We start from the raw sequence: 24,548 nt of genomic DNA, 5'->3' as shown, positions 1-24,548 counted from the left end.
GCAAAAAGATTTACGAGGATGTTGCCAGAACTTAAGGGCCTGAGTTATAGAGGGAGGTTGGGCAGGCTAGGACTTTATTTCCTGGAATGCAGGAGGCTGAGTGGTGATCTTTTGGAGGTGTATAAAACCATGACATGAGGGGATAGAGAGGGTGAATGCACAGTCTTTTCCCATGGTAGGGGACTCAAAAACTATTAAGCACAAATTTAAGATGCGAGGGGAAAGATTAAATAGAAACCTGAGGCAACTTTTTCACAGAGGACGGTGAGTACAAGGAATGAGCTGCCAGAGGAAGTTAATGAGACAGATATAATAGCAATCTTTAAAGTACAGTTGAACAGATACATGGATAGAAAAGGTTTAGAGGGAACAAAATGTGTAGGAAAGAACTGCAGATGCTGGTTTAAATCGAAGGGAGACACAAAATGTTGGAGTAATTCAGCGGGACAGGCAGCATCTCTGGAGAGAAGGAATGGGTGATGTTTTGGGTCGAGACCCTTCTTCAGACTGATGTCAGGGGAATGGGTGGGACAGAGATAGAATGTAGTTGGAGACAGTAAGACTGGTTGGAGAACTGGGAAGGGGGAGGGGATGGAGTGAGAGGGAAAGCAAGGGCTATTTGAAGTTAGAGAAGTCAATGTTCATACCACTGAGGTGCTGTTCCTCCAATTTGCGCTGGGCCTCACTCTGACAATGGAGGAGATCCAGGACAGAAAGGTCAGATTGGGAATGGGAGGGCGAGTTAAAGTGCTGAGCAACCGGGAGATCAGGTAGGTTCAGACGGACTGAGCGTAGGTGTTCAGCGAAACAATCGCCGAGCCTGCGCTTGGTCTCGCTGATATACAGAAGTTGACACCTGGGACAGCAAATACTGTAGATGAGGTTGGAGGAGGTGCAAGTGAACCTTTGCCTCACCTGAAAAGACTGTTGGGGTCCTTGGATGGAGTCGAGGGGGAAGGTAAAGGAACAGGTGTTGCAATATAATTAGTTTTAATCTGCAATTTGAGAGGGAGAAGGTTAAATCGGAAGTGTCAGTGTTGCAATTGACCAAAGGGGACTATGAAGGCATGTGAGAGGAGCTGGCGAAGGTCGACTGGAAAGGGATCCTAGCAGGAATGACGGTGGAACAGCAATGGCAGGAATTTCTGGGTATAATACGGAAGATGGAGGATCATTTCATTCCAGAGCAGAAGAAAGATTCTAAGAGGAGTAGGAGGCAACCGTGGCTGACAAGGGAAGTTAGAGATAGAATAAAACTAAAAGAAAAGATGCATGGCTTCCTGCTACTCATTGCTGTGTTATACATCCTCTGGCTTCCTACTACTCTTTGCTGTGTTAGAGGATTGGGAAACTTTCAAAGGACAACAGAAGGTAACAATATGGGCAATAAGGGCTGAAAAGATGAAGTACGAGGGGAAGCTGGCCAAGAATATAAAGGAGGACAATAAAAGCTTCTTTAGATATGTTAAGAGAAAAAGATTAGCAAAGACAAATGTAGGTCCCTTGAAGGCAGACACGGGTGAAATTATTATGGGTAACAAGGCAATGGCAGAAGAGTTGAACAGGTACTTCGGATCTGTCTTCACTAAGGAAAACACAAACAATCTCCCAGATGTACTAGAGGACAGAGGATCTAGGGGGATAGAGGAACTGAAAGAAATTTGCATTAGGCGAGAAATAGTACTGGGTAGACTGATGGGACTGAAGGTTGATAAATCCCTAGGGCCTGATGGTCTGCATCCCAGGGTACTCAGGGAGATGGACGCATTGGTGATCATTTTCCAATTTTCAATAGATTCAGGATCAGTTGCTGTGGATTGGAGGATAGCTAATGTTATCCCACTTTTCAAGAAAGGAGCGAGAGAGAAAACAGGGAATTACAGACCAGTTAGCCTGACATCGGTTGTGGGGAAGATGCTGGAGTCAATTATTAAAGAGGTAATAACGGTGCATTTGGATAGCAGTAAAAGGATAAGTCCAAGTCAGCATGGATTTATGAAAGGGAAATCATGCTTGACTAATCTTCTGGAATTTTTTGAGGATGTGATAAGTAAAATGGATGAAGGGGAGTCAGTGGATGTAGTGTATCTAGACTTTCAGAAAGCTGATAAGGTCCCACACAGGAGGTTGGTGAGTAAAATTAGAGTACATGGTATTGGAGGTAGGGTGTTGACATGGATAGAGAATTAGTTGGCAGACAGGAAGCAAAGAGTAGGAGCAAACGTGTCCTTTTCAGAATGGCAGGCAGTGGCGAGTGGAGTGCCGCAAAGCTCGGTGTTGGGGCCGCAACTATTTACCATATATATTAATGATTTGGATGAAGGAATTAGGAGTAACACTAGCAAGTTTGCAGATGACACAAAGCTGGATGGCAGTGTGAACTGTGAAGATGATGTTAGGAAATTGCAGGGTGACCTGGACAGGTTGAGTGAGTGGGCAGATGCATGGCAGATGCAGTATAATGTAGATAAATGTGAGGTTATCCACTTTGGCGGCAAAAACAAGGAGGCAGATTATTATCTCAATGGTGTCAGGTTAGGTAAGGGGGAAGTGCAGTGAGACTTGGGTGTCCTTGTACACCAGTCACTGAAAGTTGGCGTGCAGGTACAGCAGGCAGTGAAGAAAGCTAATGGCATGTTAGCCTTCATAATGAGAGGATTTCAGTATAGGGGTAAAGAGGTTCTTCTGCAGTTGTATAGGGCCCTGGTAAGACCACATCTGGAGAATTGTGTACAGTTTTGGTCTCCTAATTTGAGGAAGGACATCCTTGTAATTGAGGCAGTGCAGTGTAGGTTCACGAGATTGATCCCTGGGATGGCGGGACTGTCCTATGAGGAAAGATTGAAAAGACTAGGCTTGTATTAACTGGAGTTTAGAAGGATGAGAGGGGATCTTATAGAGACATATAAAATTATAAAAGGACTGGACAAGCTAGATGCAGGAAAAATGTTCCCAAATTCTACTAGAAATTATAATGCATTTGTCATACATAATTTTCCTTTCATTAATCTCCCCCTAGACTCCACCATTCACCTATACACAAGTGACATTTTAGAGCAGCCAATTAACCTACCGAACCAGATGTCTTTCGGATGTGGAAGGAAAACGGAGCAGCAGGGGGAATCCCATGCAGTCACTGGAAGAACATGCACGTTCTACACAGGAGCACCAACGGTCAGCATTGAAACCTAGTCACTGGAGCTGTGAGGTGGCAATGCAGTTAACTACACCACTGTGCCACCCAGTGCATTGTAGACAAGTAAGATGTGATCTCATTGAAAGCTACAACAGGACGGTGTTTCCCCTTCAAGGGGACACCTCAACCAGTGGTCATAGTCTCAAAATAAGGCATCAGCAACTCTGGATGGAGATGAGAAGAAATCTCTTCACTCAGGAAAAGTAAATCTTTGAAACTCTTTCCCCAATGACGCTCAAACGCACAGAAATTACAAGATTAATAGATTGTTTTGGTTACCAAATTAATTAAGGTATATGTGCTCAGTGCGTAAAAATGGGGCTGAGATAAAAGATCAGCCATGATCTTATTGCAGAGCAGAGCAGGCACCTGGGGCTGTCTAGTTGCTCTCTGATACTATTTCTTATGATTTTGTCATTTATCTTTGTCAAATCCCATTGCAGCTATCTCTACAATTCACCAGTCCATCAATTGCCCTTCCTCATGATATAATGATCATGGAATGACCATCAACAACACCATAGTCACATCTGTGGAGTCATTTGTTCCTTAGAACCATCATCTCCAGGGGCCTTAAATGGGGGGCCACCATCGACTCCACAGTCAAAAAGGTCCAACAGAGGATGTACTTCCTGCGGCAACTGAGGAAACACAATCTGCCACAGGCAATGATGGTCCAATTCTATACTGCTATCATTGAGTCCGTCCTCACCTTCTCCATCATGATCTGGTTTGGCTCAGCCACCAAGCATGACATCCGGAGGCTGCAACGGATTGTTCGATCAGCTGAGAAGGTTGTTGGGTGCAACCTTCCCCCCCATTGACGAACTGCAAGGGCCAGGAAGCGAGCGGGCAAGATCATCTCTGACCCCTCTCACCCTGGCCACAAACTCTTTGAAGCACTTCCCTCTGGAAGGCGACTCCGGACTGTCAAAGCAGCCACAGCCAGACATAAAAACAGCTTTTTTTCCACGAGTAATAGTTCTACTCAATAACCAAAGTCTGTAGTCTCTTTTTTGTTCTGGTTTATTTTCACCCACATGTTTAGACGTAATGGTGTATCCTTATTGTTTTGATGTGTTTAAGCTTTATTCTTAATTGTTAACTGTATGTTTGTGTTGTCATTTGTGAGCGGAGCACCAAGGCACATTCCTTGTATATGCATACTTGGCCAATAAACATTCATTCATTCATTCATTCATATGGCCTTTGGCTCAGCACAATCCCCATAACCAGATCCTGTAAAGCCCCCTTGTACATTGGGCTGAAAGCATTCATATCTAGGACGTTCTTAACATATTTTAGAAATTCCTCTTCCTTTTAACATTGTCCGTCAACAGTGAGCAAGTCGCTGAGGATTCGATCCTCCACCTTCCTCTTTTTTACTTGCTGGCGTACAGTAAACCCTTGTAACTTGGCAGGAATTGCTTTGCTTCTAAACCTCAACCTTATGGACTCTGTCCTTAACCAGTGTTCTCCTCCGCATTCACATTTAGAGTGCCTTTAGCTTAAATAGCTTTTCCAATCATCGCAGAGCATCTTTCTTCTTGTGTCTGGGCTTTGAGCATTGTATGAAATGTTGTTATGTGGTATCAATGATTAAGTAAATTTGCATGTCAGAATATATTATTCCCATCAAACAGATCGTGTGGCTGTATTCTGGATATATCTCATCTTTGCACAAGTATCCTGACACAATGAAGACATTTAAAATTGCTAGTTAAAAATGACTTGATATCTCGAGGTAAAAAAATCCTGCTTTTGTCAGTAGCATGCAGTAAGAACATGTTGAACAAAGTGCAGACTGGAAAACAAGTGGAAGTGATATAATAATGGAAATACTAGAAAAATGACATGTCAAAATATGCCTCACACTTCCTTTCCTCTAATCCATTAAATTACTGTTGCCATGGTTGTGCTTGAATAAAAGGGAATAGGCTCTGGTATCTGTCAAATGGAACAGTTTGCTTTTGAGCGATGCCAACTGCATCTTCCTTCAGTGCAGCCTGTCCTGACTTTTCTTGTTTTAATTCACCTGTGGAGAAATTCATTAAGCCAGTAAATTCCACCTTTTGCAGTGAACTAGCAAGACAAGAACTTGCATTTACATGGCAAGTATAAGTGTAGAACCAAGCAAATTGCAGAAGATAATGTCAAACAAAAGTTGATATTAAGCCACTCTGGTCAGAACTCAGTCATGGAGCATTGTGGAATGACTTAAAGGAGATAGAACATGTTTACTGGGAATACTTTCTCCGGAAAAATATATTGATATTTTGTGACACAATTACGCGCAATGTTGACAGGACAGGCACAAAAAAAACTCAGCTGTCAAAAGGTGTAAGTCGATGTTTTAGATCAAGACCCTACATTAGGACTGTGAAGGAACAGGGAAGATTGCCAGCTTATAGCAGCACAGAGGGATAGGGGTTGATAGATGATAAACAGAACCAGATGGGAAGAGGTTGATGAGTGGATGGAACCAGGTGGGGGAAGTGGTACGGTCAGAGGTTGCTAGGTGATAGATAGAGTCAGATGGGGAGGTGATGATGTTCAGATGGAACCAGGTTGGAAGCGGGACTGGGAGAGATGAAGAAAGGAAGAATAAAACTCAATGGACAGATGTTTGTGTGAGAGGAGAGCACCAGGATCATGGATGACCTGAAATTGGAAGAGAGGAAAGCTGTTTGCTACAGATTGGAAAAGCCAAATGAAAGGTACTTTGAATAAGGAGTTGAACGGCTGCCTGAGGATGGAATTCATTGCCCAGTTGTGGCAGTGGAGTACTCTGTTGAGCAGAGTAAGGAGAAGGTGGAGGGGAAAATCTGCAGGAACTTCCACAACCTGAGCACTTCTTAGATGAACAGATTTCAGGTGAGAATTGTAGAACTTGGTGTCAAAACAGCTATTGTTAGCAAGGGTAAGGAGATGGTCTGAGGCACAACAAGCAGTCAAATTGGGAGAGGCGCAGGGTTTGTAAGGCTGGAGAAAATTGGAGGGATTGGGAGGGGCATGGACTCAGCGAGATTAGCGGTGTGTGGTCATGCACTTCGGTAGTAGGATCAAAGGCGTAGAATACTTCCCAAAGGGGAGAGGATTCAGAAATCGGAGGTGCAAAGGGACTTAGGAAAGCTGGAGTAGGATTCCCTAAAACTTAATTTGCAAGTTGAATTGGTAGAAAGGAAGGCAAATGCAACGTTAGCATTCATTTTTAGAGGACTAGAATATAAAAGCAGGGATGTAATGTAAGGCACTGAGCAGACTGCATTTGGTGGATTGTGAGCAGTTTTCGATCTATATCTAAGGAGGGGTGTGATGGCGTTGGAGAGGGTCCAGAGGAGGTTTACGAGAATGATCCTAGGGATGATTGGGTTAATGGATGATGAGGTTTTGATGGTTCTGGGCCTGTACTTGCTGGGGTTTAGAAGGATGAGGGGAGATCTCATTGAAGCCTACTGAAAAATGAAAGGACTGGATAGAGTAGATATAGAGAGGATATTTCTACTAGTGGGAGAGTCCAGGGTTTTTTAAAAGTGAGATTGACAGGTTCTTGATTAGTAAAGGTGTCAAAGGTTATGGGGAGAAGGGAGGAGTATGAGGTTGAGAGGGAAACATGGATCGGCCATGATTGAATGGCGGAGTAGAATCAATGGGGGCTGAATGGCCTAATTCTGCTCCTATGACTTTTGAATATATGAAATGTTAACTGTTTTTATTCCCACAGATGTGGCCTGACTTGTCAAGCATTTCCAACATTTTCTGTTTTTATTTAAGTTCACAGAACTGTGCAAGAACAGATCTTTCAGCACACAATGTCTAAGCTGAACAAGATGCCAAATGACACTAATTGCCTGCACATGTTCTATATGCCTTCATTTCCTGCATATCCCTGTGCCTAAAAGCCTCTTAAAGGTCCCTCTTGTATCTGCTACCATCACCACCCTCGGCAGCATGTTCCAGGCACCTACCATTCTCTGTGTGAAAAACATGCTGATTACATCTCCTTTAAACTTTCCTCTTTTCATCTTAAAGCTACACCCTCAAGTATTTAATACTTCCATCTATGAAAAGGATTTTGACGGTGTAACTTATCTATGTTTCTCATAATTTTATAGAACAAAGAATAGCTCTTCAGCCTACAATGTCTGTGCCGAACATAATGCCAAGATAGACTAACCTCATCTGCCCACACATGATCCATATCCCGCCATTCCCAGCAAACTTATGTGCCTATCTAAAGACCTGTTAAACACCATTATCACATCTGCCTCCACCTGGATCCTTGGCAGTGCATTCCAGGTACCAACCACTCTCTGTGTAAAACACCTGCTCCGCACATCTCTTTTAAACTTTGCCTCTCTCACCTTAAAGTTATGCCTTCTAGTCTTTGACATTTCCACCCTGGGAAGAAGGTTTTGACTGCCTCTCATAATTTTACACACCTCTATCAGGTCTCCTCTTGATCTCCGGCACTCCATAGAAGCAATTCAAGTTTGTCCAATCTCTCCTTGGTTAACATTCCCTCATCCAGGCAGCATTCTGGTAAACCTCCATCTGCTGCCTCTAAAAAGCTTCCATATCCTTACATTAATATGGTAACCAAAACTAACTGCTGCCTAACTAAAGCTGCAACATATCTACCTGGCTCTGATACTCAATGCCCCAAACGATGAAGGCAAGCATAGCATATGTCTTCTTTAGTCAAGTCAAGTCAAGTCAATTTTATTTGTATAGCACATTTAAAAACAACCCACGTTGACTAAAGTGCTGTACATCAGTGCAGGTACTAAAAAAGAACATACAATGACACACAAACATAACAACACATACATAAACAGTTCACAGCACCCCCTCAGAGGGCCTCAAATGCTAGGGAGTAGAAACAGGTTTTGAGCCTGGACTTAAAGGAGTCGATGGAGGGGGCAGTTCTGATGGGGAGAGGGATGCTGTTCCACAGTCTAGGTGCTGCAACCACAAAAGCGCGGTCACCCCTGAGCTTAAGCCTAGACCGCGGGATAGTCAGTAGCCCCAAGTCGGCCGACCTGAGGGATCTGGAGATAGAGTGGTGGGTTAGATTTTTGATATGGGGGAGTGGGGGGGGGGGGGGGGGGGAAGCCCGTTTAGGGCTTTGTATGCGAATAGGAGGAGCTTGAAGTTGATTCTGTACTGTACTGGGAGCCAGTGGAGAGAGGCCAGACTATTCTATCTATCTGGTGATGACCTCACCCCCAAGATGACTTTGTGTATCGATGCTGTTCAGGGTCCTGCTATTAACTGTGTATTTTCTCCTTATATTTAACCTTCCACATGCAATACCCCACACTCGCTTGGATTAAGCTCCATTCTCCGCCCATATCTGTAATTGATTTATATCCTGGGGTATAGCAAACTTCAAGTCTCTTTGGTCATGTGGACCCACAGCCTGATGATCATCCATACTGCGATGAAGATTTACCCTTAGGCACAACTTATTGTGGCCACTGGACTTTGATCACATGGCTTGGGTGATCTTCTTAGATCCTTGGATGGTACATACTTTCAAGGGACACGCGACAGGGAGGTTTGTAAGGGCATTAATAGCGGTACAGCTATGTTGTAAGTAAAATTGATAGAGATGTTCACTGTACAGTACTTAAACTGTCAGTAAGCAAACAGCGGTTTAAAGCTCCTGTCACTTAAATCTCTGCAAAAGTGGCAATTTGTAAATCAGTAAAGTTGAGTGAATATATTGGAAAATTTATTTCCATAAAATGAATTTAAATACACTGATTTCACTTGAATTCTGTAAGGCATTTAATACTTTGCAGTTAGGCTTGAAATGTCCAAAATGCGTGCATGAATTACTTGGAAAAATACATTAACATGTGATACTTATGCAACAGCCACACTGAATTATTGCAGACCCATATATGCAACAACCTACGGAAGTTTTATGAGTAACAGAATTATTGGTAATGATTCCCCACCATTGTCTCAATCTATACTTCATGATCTCTCGGGTAAGCAGCAAACAGAATCATGAACCTCTCTCACCCCAGCCATTCCCTCTTCCTGCTTCTGTCAGGCAGAAGATACAAAAGGTCAAAAGCATGTACCCACCAGATTCGGGAACAGCTTCTTCCCCTCTATTATCAGCCTTTTGAATGGTCCTTCCATTATCTAGGGTAAAATCCCGATCTTCCAACCTACCTCATTGGACATTTGATTTTTTTCTCTGGAACTGTTACGCCACAATGCTGAAAATCTATATTCTGCACTCTGGTATTTCTCTCTTCGCTCTATCTGTTGTATTTATGATAATAGACACAAAGGTGGACTAACTCTAACTCGGACTGGCTAGTCTGATGAAGGGTCCTGACCCAAAACGTCGCCTATCCATGTTCTCCAGAGATACTGTCTGATCAGCTGAGTTACTCTAGTACTTTATTTCCTTTTTTATAAACCTGCATCTGCAGTTCCTTGTATCTCGTATCGTATTTGTGCATGGTTTGTTTGCATTCATGTATAGCATTTGCTAATTTGATTGGTTAGCATGCAAACACAAGCTTTTTCACTGTATCTTGGTGTAGGTGACAGTAATAAACTAATACCAATACCAATAACAATACTAATACAAACCACACACCTGGAAATGCAACTGGAAGGTTGTTGAAATATCAGGAAGTTGCATGTCTACAATGCAAACTGTGTATTGCGGTCAGAGGGTTGTGATGGGGAGACTGGGTGAAGTGGGGTGGTGATGTGGGTCACAGAGTATAATTATGGGGTTTATCAGGGCCTTGAACATCAGAAGGGTGGGCGCAGTGAGAATAGTGAGAATTGTGGTCACAAGAGGGGAGGGATATTTTAAATTGAGGCATAGTGCACTGGTGACCTCCCTCTAACTCTCTCTCTAACCCTCCCTCCATCCCTCCCTCCCTCTCCCCCTCTCTTTCTCTCTCTCCCTCCCTGCCACTCACTCTCCCTTCTCTCTCCTCCTTCCTGCCTTTCTCCCTCCCCTTTTCCCTTCTTCCCCTCACCCGCTCCCTCCCCCTACCCCTCCCCTCCCTCTCTGTCCCTCTCTCACTCTCTCTCTCTCTCTCTCTCTCTCTCTCTCTCTCTCTCTCTCTCTCTCTCTCTCTCTCTCTCTCTCTCTCTCTCTCTCTCTCTCTCTCTCTCTCTCTCTCTCTCTCTCTCACATTCACAGTCTGTTGCCTTTCCTTAATATCATGGCCAATCTTCAATTTAGAACAAGTCCAAATTTCTTTGGGAGAGGCACAGTTATCATGTTTCCTCCACGTGCTCCAGTTTCCTTCCACATGCCGAAATATGTGGATTGGACCGTTAATTAGCCCCTGTAAAGTTGGAAAGGGTGTAGAGAAGATTTACAAGAATGTTGCCAGGACTCAAGGGTCTTAGCTATACGAAGAGGTTGAGCAGGCTGGGACTCTATTCCCTGGTGTGGCTGAGGATCAGGGTGATCTTATAGAGGTGCATAAAATCATAAGAGGAATAGATCGGGTGGACTCAGAGTCTCTTGCCCAGAGTGGGGAATCGAGGACCAGGGAACATATGTTTAAGGTGAAGGGGGGAAGATTTTACAGGAATCTGAGGGGTACCATTTTCACACAAAGGGTGGTGGGTGTATGGAACAAGCTGCCGGAAGAGGTAGTTGAGTCAGGGACTATCACAATGTTTAAGAAGCAATTAGACAAGTACATGGATAGATCAGGTTTAGAGGGATATAGTCCAAACGCAGGCAAGTGGGACTATTGTAGATGGGATATGTTGGTCGGTGCAGGCAAGTTGGGCAGAGGGCCTGTTTCCACACTCTATGACTCTATGACTCTATAGGCCGATCTACATCGCGTGCCTGTGGGTTGCCAAGCTCGAGATCTTTGGTTTCTCAGTTGAGGCTTTTTGTGGCAGGGTCATGCAGAGAACGACTTCATCTTTCTGGGGGGAGCCGCGTGTCCGGATTAATTAGCAGGAAACAGCACAGTTCCCTTCCATTTCTCACTTTGTTTTGCGGAAGAAATCCAACTTGCCTTGTGATTTGCAATTACATCGTTCACTAATTAATTTCTTTGCCAGCTAAATTATTTATAAGGGTGCCTGGAAAGTACATGACTCTATTTATATTGAGATGAGTTCTGGTTTCACTGCTTGGCAGCTGGGATGTTGCTATTTCAAATAGCAGAATGACAATTAGTGGGAGGTCATGAACAAACAAGGACCAGAACTCTGCAACTCTCATGAGGTTCATGAGACCAAGAAGAGTGCCGGCCGGATGGTCAGAGGTTTGTGGGGTCCAGTGTGTCTATGGTGTGGTGATTTAATTACCAGTAACAGAAAATCTAAAATAACTGCAGATGCTTGACATCTGAAATAGAAATATAGGCTGCTGGAAACACTGAGCAGATCGGGCAACATTTGATCTAAAACAGTTTACATTTCAGGTCCTTGCACTTGACAAAAGACCTGATATATTCATTCTTTCTCTCTTTACAGATGCTGCCTGACCTGCTGAGTGTTCCCAACATTTTCTGCATTTATTTCACTACTCAGATTAGTTTTCCAGTAGTTTAGTTTAGAGATACAGCATGGAAACAGGGCCTTTGGCCCAACGAGTCCATGCCGACCATCAATCACCCGTTCATACTATTTCTATGCTATTGCACTTTCTTATCCATTCCCTACAGTCTGGGGACAATTTGCAGAGACAAATTAATCTAATAACATGCACGACTTTGGGATAAGGGAGGAAACGGGAGCACCCGGAGGAAAGCCACGCAGACACAAGGAGGACTTGCAAACTCCACACAGACTGCACCCGAGGACAGGATCGAACCCACATCTCTGGCAGGGACCGCACAGTGGCACAGCTGGTAGAGCCGCTGGTGGCTGGAGTGAGGCAGCGGCTCTACTAGCTGTGCCACTGCGCAGTCCCTTAAGGAACATTCGGGTTCAGGTACCTCCATGCCAGCTGTGGGATTTAAGTTCCGATTTGTAATGTGGCACTAATCAAGTTGTGATAACTACAGAACTATCACCTCATTATAAAAAATCATCTGGTTCACTAATGGCCTCCTTTGGAGGAATATTCACCATCCTTACCTCGTCTGGCCTAGGAATGACCAACCCATGGATTGATTTTAAGATGGTCAATAAGCCCAACTGTTCACGAGCAATAAACTCAGGCCAGTCTGCCAGTGCCCACATATTGAAAAATCAATGAAAAAAGGCCAAGAGACTAGACCAGGCATGACTCTTGCCATTTTCCAGATGAGATAAAGTATCAAATCAAGGCCTTCTGCCCCTCTAGGTGATAGAAAACTCAGGTTGTAGGGAAAGTTAGTGGGGAATGGGATTGCCCTGTAAATTGGCATTGACCCAATGGGCCAAAATAGCCACCTTCTGTGAAAATGTGGGAAATGTATAATGCTTCTGAAAAAGAGCTGGGTGGTCCCCAGGTGGTCAGGCCATTGCCTATCTATAAATCAACATCAGTAAAGTACATTATCACCATAAGCCTGCTGCTGAACATGGGATCTTGCTGCTCACAAAGCAATGTGGTGCCTGCTTTGTAAGCGGCAGATTTGGATGCATGGTGGTTTGGGACTACAATTAAAGCAAGTTCTTTCCTCTTCTGGAGGCGATTGAGATTTGAACTGCCGGCCCTGCAGCCAGAGTTCTGGGAGTGTTAAGAATAATTGCCACTTAGCCATCACCACTAAAAGCAAGTTAACTTGTCACTTATCTTGTGTAAGAACTTGCTGTGAATTTAATTGTAGAACATCAGGGACTATTTATCAACCATTGATTCACTTGCTATTAATCACTAAGGCACGTTCAAAGATAGGTGCTATATAAAGCATGTTCTTCCACAAAGCAAAGATACCCAGTGGACAAAATGTAGAGGATCGTTGAAAAACTGTCCCAAAAAAGAAGATCCTTTCAACAAAGATGGTCAGAAGAGAAAATGGGCAAGCAAAACATATTTTATATTTAGAGTCTGCTGTGCCCTCGGCCACATTGTATCCACTTGGCGTGCAGGAAAGAACTCCAGATGCTGGTTTAAATCAAAGGTAGACACAAAATGCTGGAGTAACTCAGCAGGACAGGCAGCACCTCGGGAGACTGTCAGTCTAAAGAAGGCTCTTGGCCCGAAACGTCAACCATTCCTTCTCCAGAGTTACCCCAGCATTTTGTGTCTACCTTGTATCCACGGTGTGGTTTAGCTCCACAGGCAAATCCTCTCATCTACCCCGCTGTGGAAAATCCTGCCAAAATTCTAGAAAATGCCTCAAGCCGTAAAACATCTCTCTCTCGATCTCGCTCTCGATCTCGCTCTCGATCTCTCTCTCGCTCTCTCTCGCTCTCTCTCGCTCTCTCGCTCTCTCACTCTCTCTCGCTCTCTCTCGCTCTCTCTCGCTCTCTCTCGCTCTCTCTTGCTCGCTCTCTCTCGCTCTCGCCTCTGAAACCAATTGAGAGGCAGGAGTCCACAGTTCCCGCAAACACTGCACCTCAATCCCCCACATTCAGCTGTTGTTTAGCCCAACTTTCATTGATCTACTCTAGACAATAACTGTAAAAATATATAAATAAGCCCCCACATTCCCTCCATTTCTTCCATCCCTATCTTTAATAAGTAATCATTTGTACAAAATCTCTCTCTCCATCATTGTTTAAACATTAATCCATCCACCTTTTAATTTATTGAATGAAGAATATACGAAACTTCTCTGCCTGGCTGAACAGCAAAGAACAGGAAAGTTTGCATGATTCAGGTCTGAACTTCTCTAATCTGTGCGGCACAAATTGCTCTTTGTATTTCAGATATCCACTTGTCTGATCTAGCCATTGTATTGCTTGTTTGTCCTCAACTTTTTACATGAATTCCACAGCCTAATTTATTTTACCATGGGCTTGCAACAGATGGGTATTTTGCAAACAATAACCTTCAGGACCCTTCCCTGCTCTGTGTCCTCAGATGTATATTTTATGTGGATTACTAAAGGAACATTATCACTTCATCAAAGCAGGAAGATGAAGAGACGGAGATGAAGATAAAGGAGATATTTCAAATAAGCATTTTAGCACCGTTTTTATAAATAATGATGGAAGTTCCCCAGGGATGGTGGATTTGCTGTATGAGGAGAGTTTGGATAAACTGGAAACTACAAATACACACATGTACACGCATACACACACACACACGCGCAGTGGATAAATTATTTTAGAAAATTTAGAAGCAGCAAAATGTACAAAATTCTTCAGGCATTTGATAGGTGAGATGCAGAGAGGATGTTTCTTCCCACTGAGCAGTCCAGACCAATTTGGGAATAAGGGTTATTCTGTTTCGACTAAGATGAGAAGAAATTTCCTGGGCAGACAACATTTGAAATTCTCCATACCAGACGGTTGTGGATGCTCTGCTATTGTGTTCATTGAAAACAGAAAGCAGTAGGTGATCGTTCTGAAGAGATTGCTAAGATAAGGGATAGTGCTCCCAGCTGAGATGGAAGATGAACCATCATCTTGATGAATGGTAGAGTAGGCTTGAAGAACCAAATGGCCTACTTCCTGCTTATATTTCTTACATTCTTATATTTATTAGTGGAAGACATAGAGGTATCGATAAAAATAATTATGCAAAAAGAGGTGGCATTGACAAAATTCAAGCTGGATAAGTGGCTGGTGTATAAAAACTTGTAACTATGCCTATTGTTAGAAGGAAGAGAAATTGGTGGGCTGCAATTATGCAAATTATGTCATGGAGAATATAAGGTAAAAGTTTAAGATGCAGTGGCACAGTGGTAGAGTTGCTGCCTTACAGAGCCAGAGACCCAGGTTCGATCCTGACAAAGGGGGCTGTCTGTACAGAGTTTGGGTGGTCTCCCTATGACTGCGTGGATTTTCTTCAGGTGCTCCGGTTTCCTCCCACATCCCAAAGATTTGTGCAGGTTTGGAGGTCAATTGCCATCTGTACACTATCTCTTGTGTGTAGGATAGTACTAGTGCATGGGTGATCGCTAGGAGGCACTGTGTCGGTGGGCCGAAGGGCCTTTATCCACTCTGCAACTCTAAACTAAACTAAACTAAACTAAACTCAGAATTAGGCCATATGACTGCTTGAGCCTGCCCCAAAGTTCAATGTGCTGGCTGAACCTTTTCACATCCTCACTGGATTCTGGTGTCCAAAGATCCATCAATCTCAGTCAGTTTACAACTGAAGATCAGATCCGCTGGAGCAAAGATTTTCAGATCAACAGGATCCTGAATGAAGCCATTTTCTCTCACCCCAGTCTTAAATTTCTGTCCTGTCACCCCGAGACTGTGATCCCTCAATCTAGTCTCTCCGATCAGCAACGGTTACTTATTGTCCACCCTGACAGTCCATTTGAAAATCAATGGTGCACCAACGTAGACTTTGCGCACTTGCTGGCATGGAATAGTTGGATTCAGAGGCTGTTTAGCCCATGTGAAATATTTTGTAATTTGGAAAATTTTGTTTGTGAGACCTTGGAGTAGAGCTTGAGCCTGCAATCCTCTGTCCCGAGAGATGAGAGATCTGAGCAAACGTGATCATTCGGTTCTCTGTGATGTTGTGGGGATGTGATTTGCCCGACATGGGAAGTTCTACTCCCACTGTGATGAAGATTGAGCAACTTGGTCAAATTTGTCTCCTTTGAACTAGAATATTTTTTTGTCTAACCTATGTCACTAAATATTGACCCAAAAGTTGACCTTTCGGTTTAGGTACAGAGTCTCATAGAAACATAGAAAATGGGTGCAGGAGTAGGCCATTCAGCCATTCAAGCCAGCACCACCATTCAATATGATCATGGCTGATCATCCAAAATCAGTACCCCATTCCAGCTTTATCCCCGTGTTCCTTGATTCCCTTAGCCCTAAGAGATAAATCTAACTCTCTCTTGAAAACATCCAACGAATTGGCCTCCACTGCCTTCTGTGTCAGAGAATTCCACAGATTCACAACTCTCTGGGTGAAAAAGTTTTTCCTCATCTCAGTCCTAAATGGCCTACCCCTTATTCTTAAACTGTGACACCTGGTTCTGGACTCCCCCAACATTGGGAACATTTTTCCTGCATCTACCTGTCCAATCCTCTAATAATTTTATATGTTTCAATAAGATCCTCTCTCATCCTTCTAAATTCCAGCAAATACAAGTCCAGTCGACCCATTCTTTCATCATATGTCAGTCCAGCCATCCCGGGAATTAACCTGGTGAACCTACTCTGCACTCCCTCAATAGCAATAATGTCCTTCCTCAAATTAGGAGACCAAAATTGCACACAATACTCCAGGTGCGGTATCACCAGGGCCCTGTACAACTGAAGTAGGATCTCCGTGTTCCTAAACTCAAATCCTCTCGCAGTGAAGGCCAACATGCCATTAGCTTTCTTCACTGCTTGCTGTACCTGCATGCTTACTTTCAGTGACTGATGTACAAGCACACCCAGGTCTCGTTGCACCTCCCCTTCTCCTAATATGACACCATTCAGATAATAATCTGCCTTCCTGTTCTTGCCACCAAAGTGGATAGCCTCACATTTATCCACATTATACTGCATCTGCCATGCTTCTGCCCACTCACCAAACCTATCCAAGTCACCCTGCAGCCTCATAGCATCCTCCTCGCAGCTCACACTGCCACCCAGCTTTGTGTCATCTGCAAACTTAGAGATGTTACATTTAATTCCCTTGTCTAAATTGTAAATATATATTGTAATCAACTGGGGTCCCAGCCCCGAGCATTCTAAAAAGGTCCCGTTAATTCCTACTCTCTGCTTCCTGTCTACCAACCGTCTCTCTATCCATGTCAATACCCTACCCCAATACCATGTGCTCTAGTTTTGCACGTTAATCTCTTGTGTGGGACTTTGTGTCAAAGAGAATTGCCTACAATATGCAATAAATTGTGTAACCAAGAAATTTAAAAGGAGTACAGCAGTGCGCAAGAGTGTCAATCTCCTTGTGATATCTTCGTGAGGAAGCATTGAAGATTCTACCTCTTGGTAGTTTTCCATAGCTCTTGGTGAACCAAATGCAAGCATGGACCCTGGTAAAGTCCTGGGGAAAAAGCTGAGTTGTTCTGGAAATGATGTGACTGTAGATTGGTGCAACAAGCTGGGTGTTTTTTAAGATATATTATACTAATTAGGCATTGTGCCTCTTCAAAATTGCAGTGATTTATACCAAATAAGTCACACACAGAAAAATAGAGCAGAGTCCCACTTATCCAGCCATCATATCCAATCCAAGCAGTGCCATCATTTTCATTCAATCGCACACGTCACCTTAAACCTATCTATATAGTTTGCCTGGAACTAATTGTCTAACATGCTTCTGTTACTGTGGATGTTTCATGATGCCTGGAGCATGTAGACTTGATAAATTGCTACCATTAGACAAAACCTCTGTCCAGTAAGTCTATGATGAAGTACTCTGCTCCTAACTAGACAAGGGCTGCAAGGAAAAGAATCACCTTGAACTCTTTTACTGTAGCCAGGAACAGGGCTTCAAACAACTTAGTTTCACAAATATTATCAATCATTCAATGCCTCGCTTTATTGCTGGGTTGGTTGTCCTCTAGAAGTTGTTTCCACTGATTCACCCAGAAGGAACGGTGGCATCCATGACATACCACTGGGCAGAATAAACACTGAAAGTGATTGAGTAAGCAATCATTTGGCAGAAAATTATTTTCTGCTGAATAAGCAACAGTACTTGTATTTTAGTGATCAGCATCCAACTAACTAAAAATGGCAACGTTATTGTTGGATTCAGTCTGGGATCTTTATGATAAGTAACAACTCAGTATAAATTGTGCTCATCGTCCTATCAATAGTAATTAATTCTATTTACCCAATTCACTGTTGCAGTTTTGTTCCAAGTACTGCTTTATTAATCTCTTATTTAACATAATCTATGAATAGAGCTTCATGATACCAGAATTTTTTTTGATAGAACTATGAGCACAGCTATTATTTCCTCAATTTATCCTCTGAAAATCCACTACAGATATTGTCTGGTAAAAGGAGAATCACAGCTCCTTGTATTAACTCATCAACATGACTGCTACCCATACTGACTATTCAAAGTCACCAATCGCTGCAATAACTTAATTTCACCTGCCCTAGTATTAACTATTTTACTTCACAACTCCCTGTGCTAATCTGTTAATATCACTGCTCCGTGTGCTGACTCTTCGATATAACCACACCTTCGGAAGGCTTGACAACCGACAGAAAATACTAGTGTTTTATATACTCATGTCTTGCTCTGTCTCAGTAGTTAACATACACATACCTTGTTCTTTATTACAGTGTGCAATTTACCCACATCCTGCTCTCTGCCGGAATGTGTTTAATATACCCACATTATTCCCTCTGACATAATGTTCACAGCTGCTACCCACTCCCAGACACTCTATAATGTACACACCAACCTCCCTTCCATTGACTCCATTTACACCTCATGCTGCCTCGGCAAGGCCACCAGCATAATCAAAGACAAGTTGCACCCTGGCCACTCCCGATTCTCCCCTCTCCCATCGGGCAAAAGGTATAGAAGTATTAAAACGCACACCTCAAGATTTAGGGACAGTTTCTTCCCAGCTATTATTAGGCAAGTGAATCATCTTAGAAACAACTGAAGAGCAGTCCTGAGCTACTATGTACCTCATTGGAGACCTTTGCACTATCTTTGATCAGACTATACTGGACTTTACCTTGCACTAAACGTCATTCACGTTATTCCCTTTATCGTGTATCTGTACACTGTGGATGGCTCGATTGTAATCATGTATTACCTTTCTGCTGACTGGTCAGCACGCAACAAAAACTTGCCACTGTACCTTGGTACATATGACAATAAACTAACTAAACTAAACTAACTAAACTAAACTAAACACACCCTGCTTCTTTCAGACATAACATAATATTCCCTCTCTAAAATAAATGCATTATGTACAATGTCATGCTCTCTCTGAGATTTTGTGCAACATACTCATATCCTGCCCCTCCCTGACATTATCTAATGTATTCACCCTATCTTCTCTCATGTCAGGGCTCATCTCCAGGGAAGGGAACTGTAATATGCAGGAAGGAACTGCAGATCCTGGTTTAAACCGAAGATAGACACAAAAAACCGGAGCAATGCAGTGGAACAGACAGCATCTCTGGAGAAAAGGAACTGGTGACATTTCGGATCAATACCCTTTTCCAGACTTTTCAACCGGAAACGTCCCCCATTCCTTCTCTCCATAGATGCTGCCTGTCCCGCTGGTACTCCAGTTTTTTGTGTCTATCTATGTTCTCTCATACTGTGTACAATATACCCACATTATGCTTTCTCTCAGATATCGTACAATGTACACTTTGTGTACAATATATGAACATTGTACTATTTGACAGGCATTTATATAGTCCTACATTTTGCTCTCTATCTCAACAATACGTGACAAGAGATATTAAATATAGTTTATCTCATCCCTATTAACAATCAGTTGACATGTTAAGATATCCTTAAATGTTCTTAGTTCTGAAACATGCAGGATCAGTTGAGATCTCCAAGTCCGTGAATAAGTAACAGCTGCTGTGATGTGAAATACAATCAGTTCATGTAATTCATGTCTTTATTGTTCTTGCATCAGTTCATTCCTGCCTGCTCAGTTAACTGTTTAAAACAAGGAATGGTTGCAAGAAACAACATATAAGCACAGTGCCATTCTTCCCCATCTCCCCCTCAATAGCCAATTCACTGAGGTAGTTAATTCCATTGTTGCCTTACCTTTGCAATCTGAACACACCAGTTCAGAAGTAGCTGTGAGCCAATGTTATCCTTGTGTTCACGGACGTAGTCCAGCAGGCAGCCATGGGGCATCAACTGAGTGACTAGTTGGATTGTCGGACTGAGACAAACACCCAAGAGGCGGACGAGGTGTGGATGGTCCATACTGGCCATGATCAGAGCCTCCTGTGGGAACAAAGAACAAAGCCAGGCTCAGCAATCATTGAGCAGAAGGATATCACTGCGTCATCTCTCATGGCTAATGTCTGCCACTCATGGGCAACCTTTGCACTAATATGCTGAGGAATGGAAGTGTTGGTTGTCCCCTTGGTCTAGGTCTAGGTATGGAGTAGATGCAGTCCCCACAACTGGAAAAATAGGCAACAAAGCCACGAATGACTTGCCTTGTTCATGTATTTCGCACACCTTGACTTTGCAAAGATAACTGTCTACACTTTGCAGAGATCGGGCGTTTAATGTCACTCAAATGCGGGTGAAAGCAGAAATCTTAAGCACTGTAAGTGACCATTTCCATGCCCAGTGGAGCTGAGAACACTGTTCTTCTGATACCTCTAGCCCACCTTACAGCTGGAAACTGGCAGGCGAATCAAGACTAAAATGGAGAGGTGGAACCAGCAGAGTGGTGTAGCTGGTAGAGTTGCTGCCTCACAGAGACCTGGCTTCGATTCTGACCCCCAGTGCTGTCTATGTTACTTCCCAGGTAGTACACAAAATGCTAGAGTAACTCAGCGGGACAGGCAGCATCTCTGGAAAGAAGGAATGGGGTTTAGGAAAGAACTGTATTCAGTCTGAAAAAGGATCTCGACCCGAAACGTCACCCATTCCTTCTCTCCAGAGATGCTGCCTGTCCTGCTGAGTTACTCCAGCATTTTGTGTCTACCTGGGAAGTGCAATAACATGTTTTCGCTCAGGAAGAACCTCTGTATATTGCGGACAGCTTAATTGTTATCATGTATAGTATAGTTTATCTGCTGACGGGATAGCATGCAACAAAAAGCTTTTCACTGTACCACATGACAATAAACTAAACTAAACTAAATCAGTGGGAGAGTTTAGGACCAGAGGACAAAACAGAATAAAGGGACTGACCATTAGAATGATGAGGTGGAATCTGTGGAATTCATTGCCATCGACAGCTGTGAAGCCTGTCTATGGGTATTTTTAAAGTGGATATTGCCAGGTACTTGATCAGTAAGGGAGTCATTAGTTACAGGGAGAAGGCAGGAGAATGGGGTTGAAGAGGAAAAATAGATCAGCCATTATTGAACGGTTGTGCTGACTTAATGGGCCGAATGGCCTAATTCGGCTCCTGTGACCTATGACCGTACGGACATGTGGCACAGTGTTGCAGTTGATAGAGCTGCTGCCTCTCGGCGCCAGAGAGAGACCCAGATCCGATCCTGACCGCGGGTGCTGTAAGTATGCAGTTTGCATGTTCTCCCTGTGACCACAAGGGTTTCATCTGGGTGCACTGGTTTCCTCCCACATCCCAAAGATGGGTGTGTCTGCAGGTTAATTAGACTGAAAAGTGCTCCTGGCATGTAGGGAGTGGATGCGGAAGTGGGATAACAGAGGACTTATGTGGATGTGCGATCAATGGTAGGTGTGGAGTCAGTGGGCCAAAGGGCCTGTTTCTTTTAACCAATCAACATGGACCAGCACTTCTGACATTGCAGCCATTCTATCAGCACTGTCAGCTACTGGGTCTTCGGAATGGAATTGGGACCCACCGGCTGTTGAAGTGGGCTGAGAGTGTCAGCACTGAACTGGGGCCGACATGTCATTGGACTCCTTTTCCTTGTATTCCTGATCACTATACACTGTCTGAAAGTAATAATGTTAAAACAGACCTGAGCGAAGAAAGGTCTCTTGGGAACGCACCTGTTTCCCATCATTGTTTCCGAGGGGTTTGCTCGATTTTCAGGATAACTAACTACAAACAAGCTCTCTGATTTACTGCTGAGCTTCATGAAACGTGAACAATTCACCAATCCTGTAACCCTGGACTAGGTCCAGCCCTCAGTGACCTGAGCTCTCTTCAAGCTTGGTTTCCCTTGCTCTATAATGACAAATTGTTGTTGAAAGGTACGAATCAAAGAGTTTCACCCCAGTGCTTGTTCATCAGCTAGGTTTCTAATCCAAAACTAAAACAGAAGGAGTTTTTTTTCTGATATATGTCTCCATATTTTGAAATCAAAACCCTTTAATCCAAAGAGCAAATCCAGAATTTCAGTGAAACAATAAGCTTAAACCACAATAATTTCACACAAGATTTATCAACGTGGTTTCCAAGAGAGGTTTATGAGAAATAATTTGATATTTCACTTATCACTTGACTGCATTCTTATCCGAAGACTGAATGAAATGTGCAAATCACATACTGAAGGATTATGAAACTGTTTAAATGTGATTTACTCTCAAATTCACACAATTAAATAGCTTCTCCCCAGCACACTCCTCAGCTGTGAATGTGTTATCATTTGTGATGTTCATACCTGTGCAGCAATGAGTTTGGAGTTGCATAGGTTAGCTGTTTCACTGATGCCATGCAGAATTTCTAGGTACATATGACAATAAAGTATAATTGAATCATTGAGTTCACACAGTTTCTTGCAAAATAAGAAGCCATGAAGCATTTTTAGGAAATGGTTATTTGAGAGTGTGGATGTGCATTTTTGAGAGGCTGAGTGACAGCGTTCGTGTGTGCGGCAATGTTTGAAGATTAGTCCGTGTTTCTTGGTGTAAGTGTGCATCAATATCGAGATTATGTTTATTTGTATATAGCTGTCACTGCATTTGTGTGTACATGAGTGTTTATGTTTGTGCATGTGGCACAGATAGACACTTCAAATGCAACTCTATTTGATGCGTCTATCTGTGAGTCTTTATATGTGTAGGATTGTTTTGTATGTGTTTAAGTGTGTAAGGATTTTTATGCAGCTTTTATGCAGGTATGGAGTGTTTAGGTATGTATATGGAAGTGCGCAAGCGTTTCAATGTAAATATTTGTGTGGGGATTTGTGTGTGCATGTGTGTATATGTGCATGTTGGCATTCTTGTGTATTAATGCAAGTGCCAAGAACAGGAGCTTCTTGGAATCAGTGATTTATCATTTGTTGTACATCAAATAGCTTCAAAATTCAATGATGCTTTTCACAGTGTACCTTCCCACCATATTCCATGCTGACATCTATACACTGCCATGGAGAGCTCTGCTGAATGTTGTGTGCGGTGAGGGGGCCCTCAGATGTCAGGGGATAGGAAGGTGATCTCGAAAATCTGGCCAGTCGTGGGATGCTTATGAGCAGGAGAGCAAGATTGGACTTCTGTACCACTGAAGGGCATAATTAAAGTCTTTATCCTGGGAAAAAGATTCTAAAACTAGAGGGTGTAGGCTTCGGGTGAGATGGGAGAGATTTAAGGGGGACCTCAGGGGCAACTTTACATTCAAAGGATATTTCGTATCTGGAATAAACTGCCAGAGGAAGCTATAGAGGAGGATACAATTATGACTTTCAAAAGACTTTTGGGCAGAGATATGCTTAGGAATGACATGCAGAATATGGCCCACAGGCAGGCAAGTGGAACCAGCCTAGTTTACCAACTTGGTCGTATACTGTATGTACTAGTGGTGTTGTATACTGTATGTACTAGTATATATGAGCAAGTAAATGTATATGTTTCTCTGTGCACTTGTGAGCGTGTGCGTGTGCATGTGCGTGTGTGCGCGCGCCTGTGTCTGTCTGTGTCTATATCAGTGTAGATGTGTGCATCTTGTACCTGTGTATAAGAAGGACTAGCAAGTGCCCTCCCTCACAAATGTGGGGGAGCAGGTTGAAAAGGCAGCTCACCACCACCTTCTCAAGGGCAGTTAGGGATGATCCATAAATGCTGGTCTTGCCAGTGATACCAAGATCTAAAACTTGAATCAAAACGTGTAAAGTCACGAAGACGTTGTGTGCATGCATGTGTCTTTATGAGTGTGCAGATATCACATGTTTACTTCTGTAGACAATGGCAATTCCAGGAAAGGGCGAGTCAATAATGTGTGCGTGTGCAGGCATGAGTGAGGTGAGGCCAGGTTGAAGCTTTTCCTTGAGAAGTTCTGTCCACTGCACCATGTAGTGGTCGTGTGACGTGTCAGCAGCGGGGAATTGTGTTCCCATCCCTGTGCTCCAACCATGGACTAACAGCAGCATCAAGGCAGGAACCTGCCCCTGTAGCAGGATCACGTGTCGGGGTGAGCTCCCCTAACACAGTGAAGGTCATCTCCTCTGCAATCAGAGGGATCGGTGGACCATTTGGTGGGATTTATGGAACTGCAGACCACATGTTCCCATTCTGATTATCTTTTAAGCCTCTTTGGCATATGTTTATGAATTTATTATTTCATATCAGCTGATGAATTTGGATTAAGGGCACTTGTAAGCAAATTTAATCACATAAGGGCTCAACATCAAACAGCATAGGGAGCCAATATTCAATTGAGTCGTAGAGTCATACGGTGTCGACTGAAGAATTGACGCAAAGTCC

General features: G+C 43.3%; 1 protein-coding gene across 7 annotated transcripts in view; it reads right to left on the bottom strand.

The window, feature by feature from the left end:
• The window catches only part of erbb4b (erb-b2 receptor tyrosine kinase 4b), a 741,684-nt gene that overhangs the window by 138,305 nt on the left and 578,831 nt on the right, over positions 1–24,548 (bottom strand). For all 7 annotated transcript variants that reach the window (XM_078403687.1, XM_078403689.1, XM_078403688.1 and 4 more), the window contains exon 20: positions 19,995–20,180. In XM_078403687.1, coding sequence (XP_078259813.1) covers positions 19,995–20,180 — 186 coding nt within the window. The remainder of the gene's footprint in view (positions 1–19,994; positions 20,181–24,548) is intronic.

This window comes from Rhinoraja longicauda, chromosome 8 (genome assembly GCF_053455715.1).
Source record: "Rhinoraja longicauda isolate Sanriku21f chromosome 8, sRhiLon1.1, whole genome shotgun sequence".
Lineage (NCBI taxonomy): Eukaryota > Metazoa > Chordata > Chondrichthyes > Rajiformes > Arhynchobatidae > Rhinoraja > Rhinoraja longicauda.
Note: the sequence above shows the minus strand (reverse complement) of the source record. Positions and strands in the feature narration are given on the sequence as shown.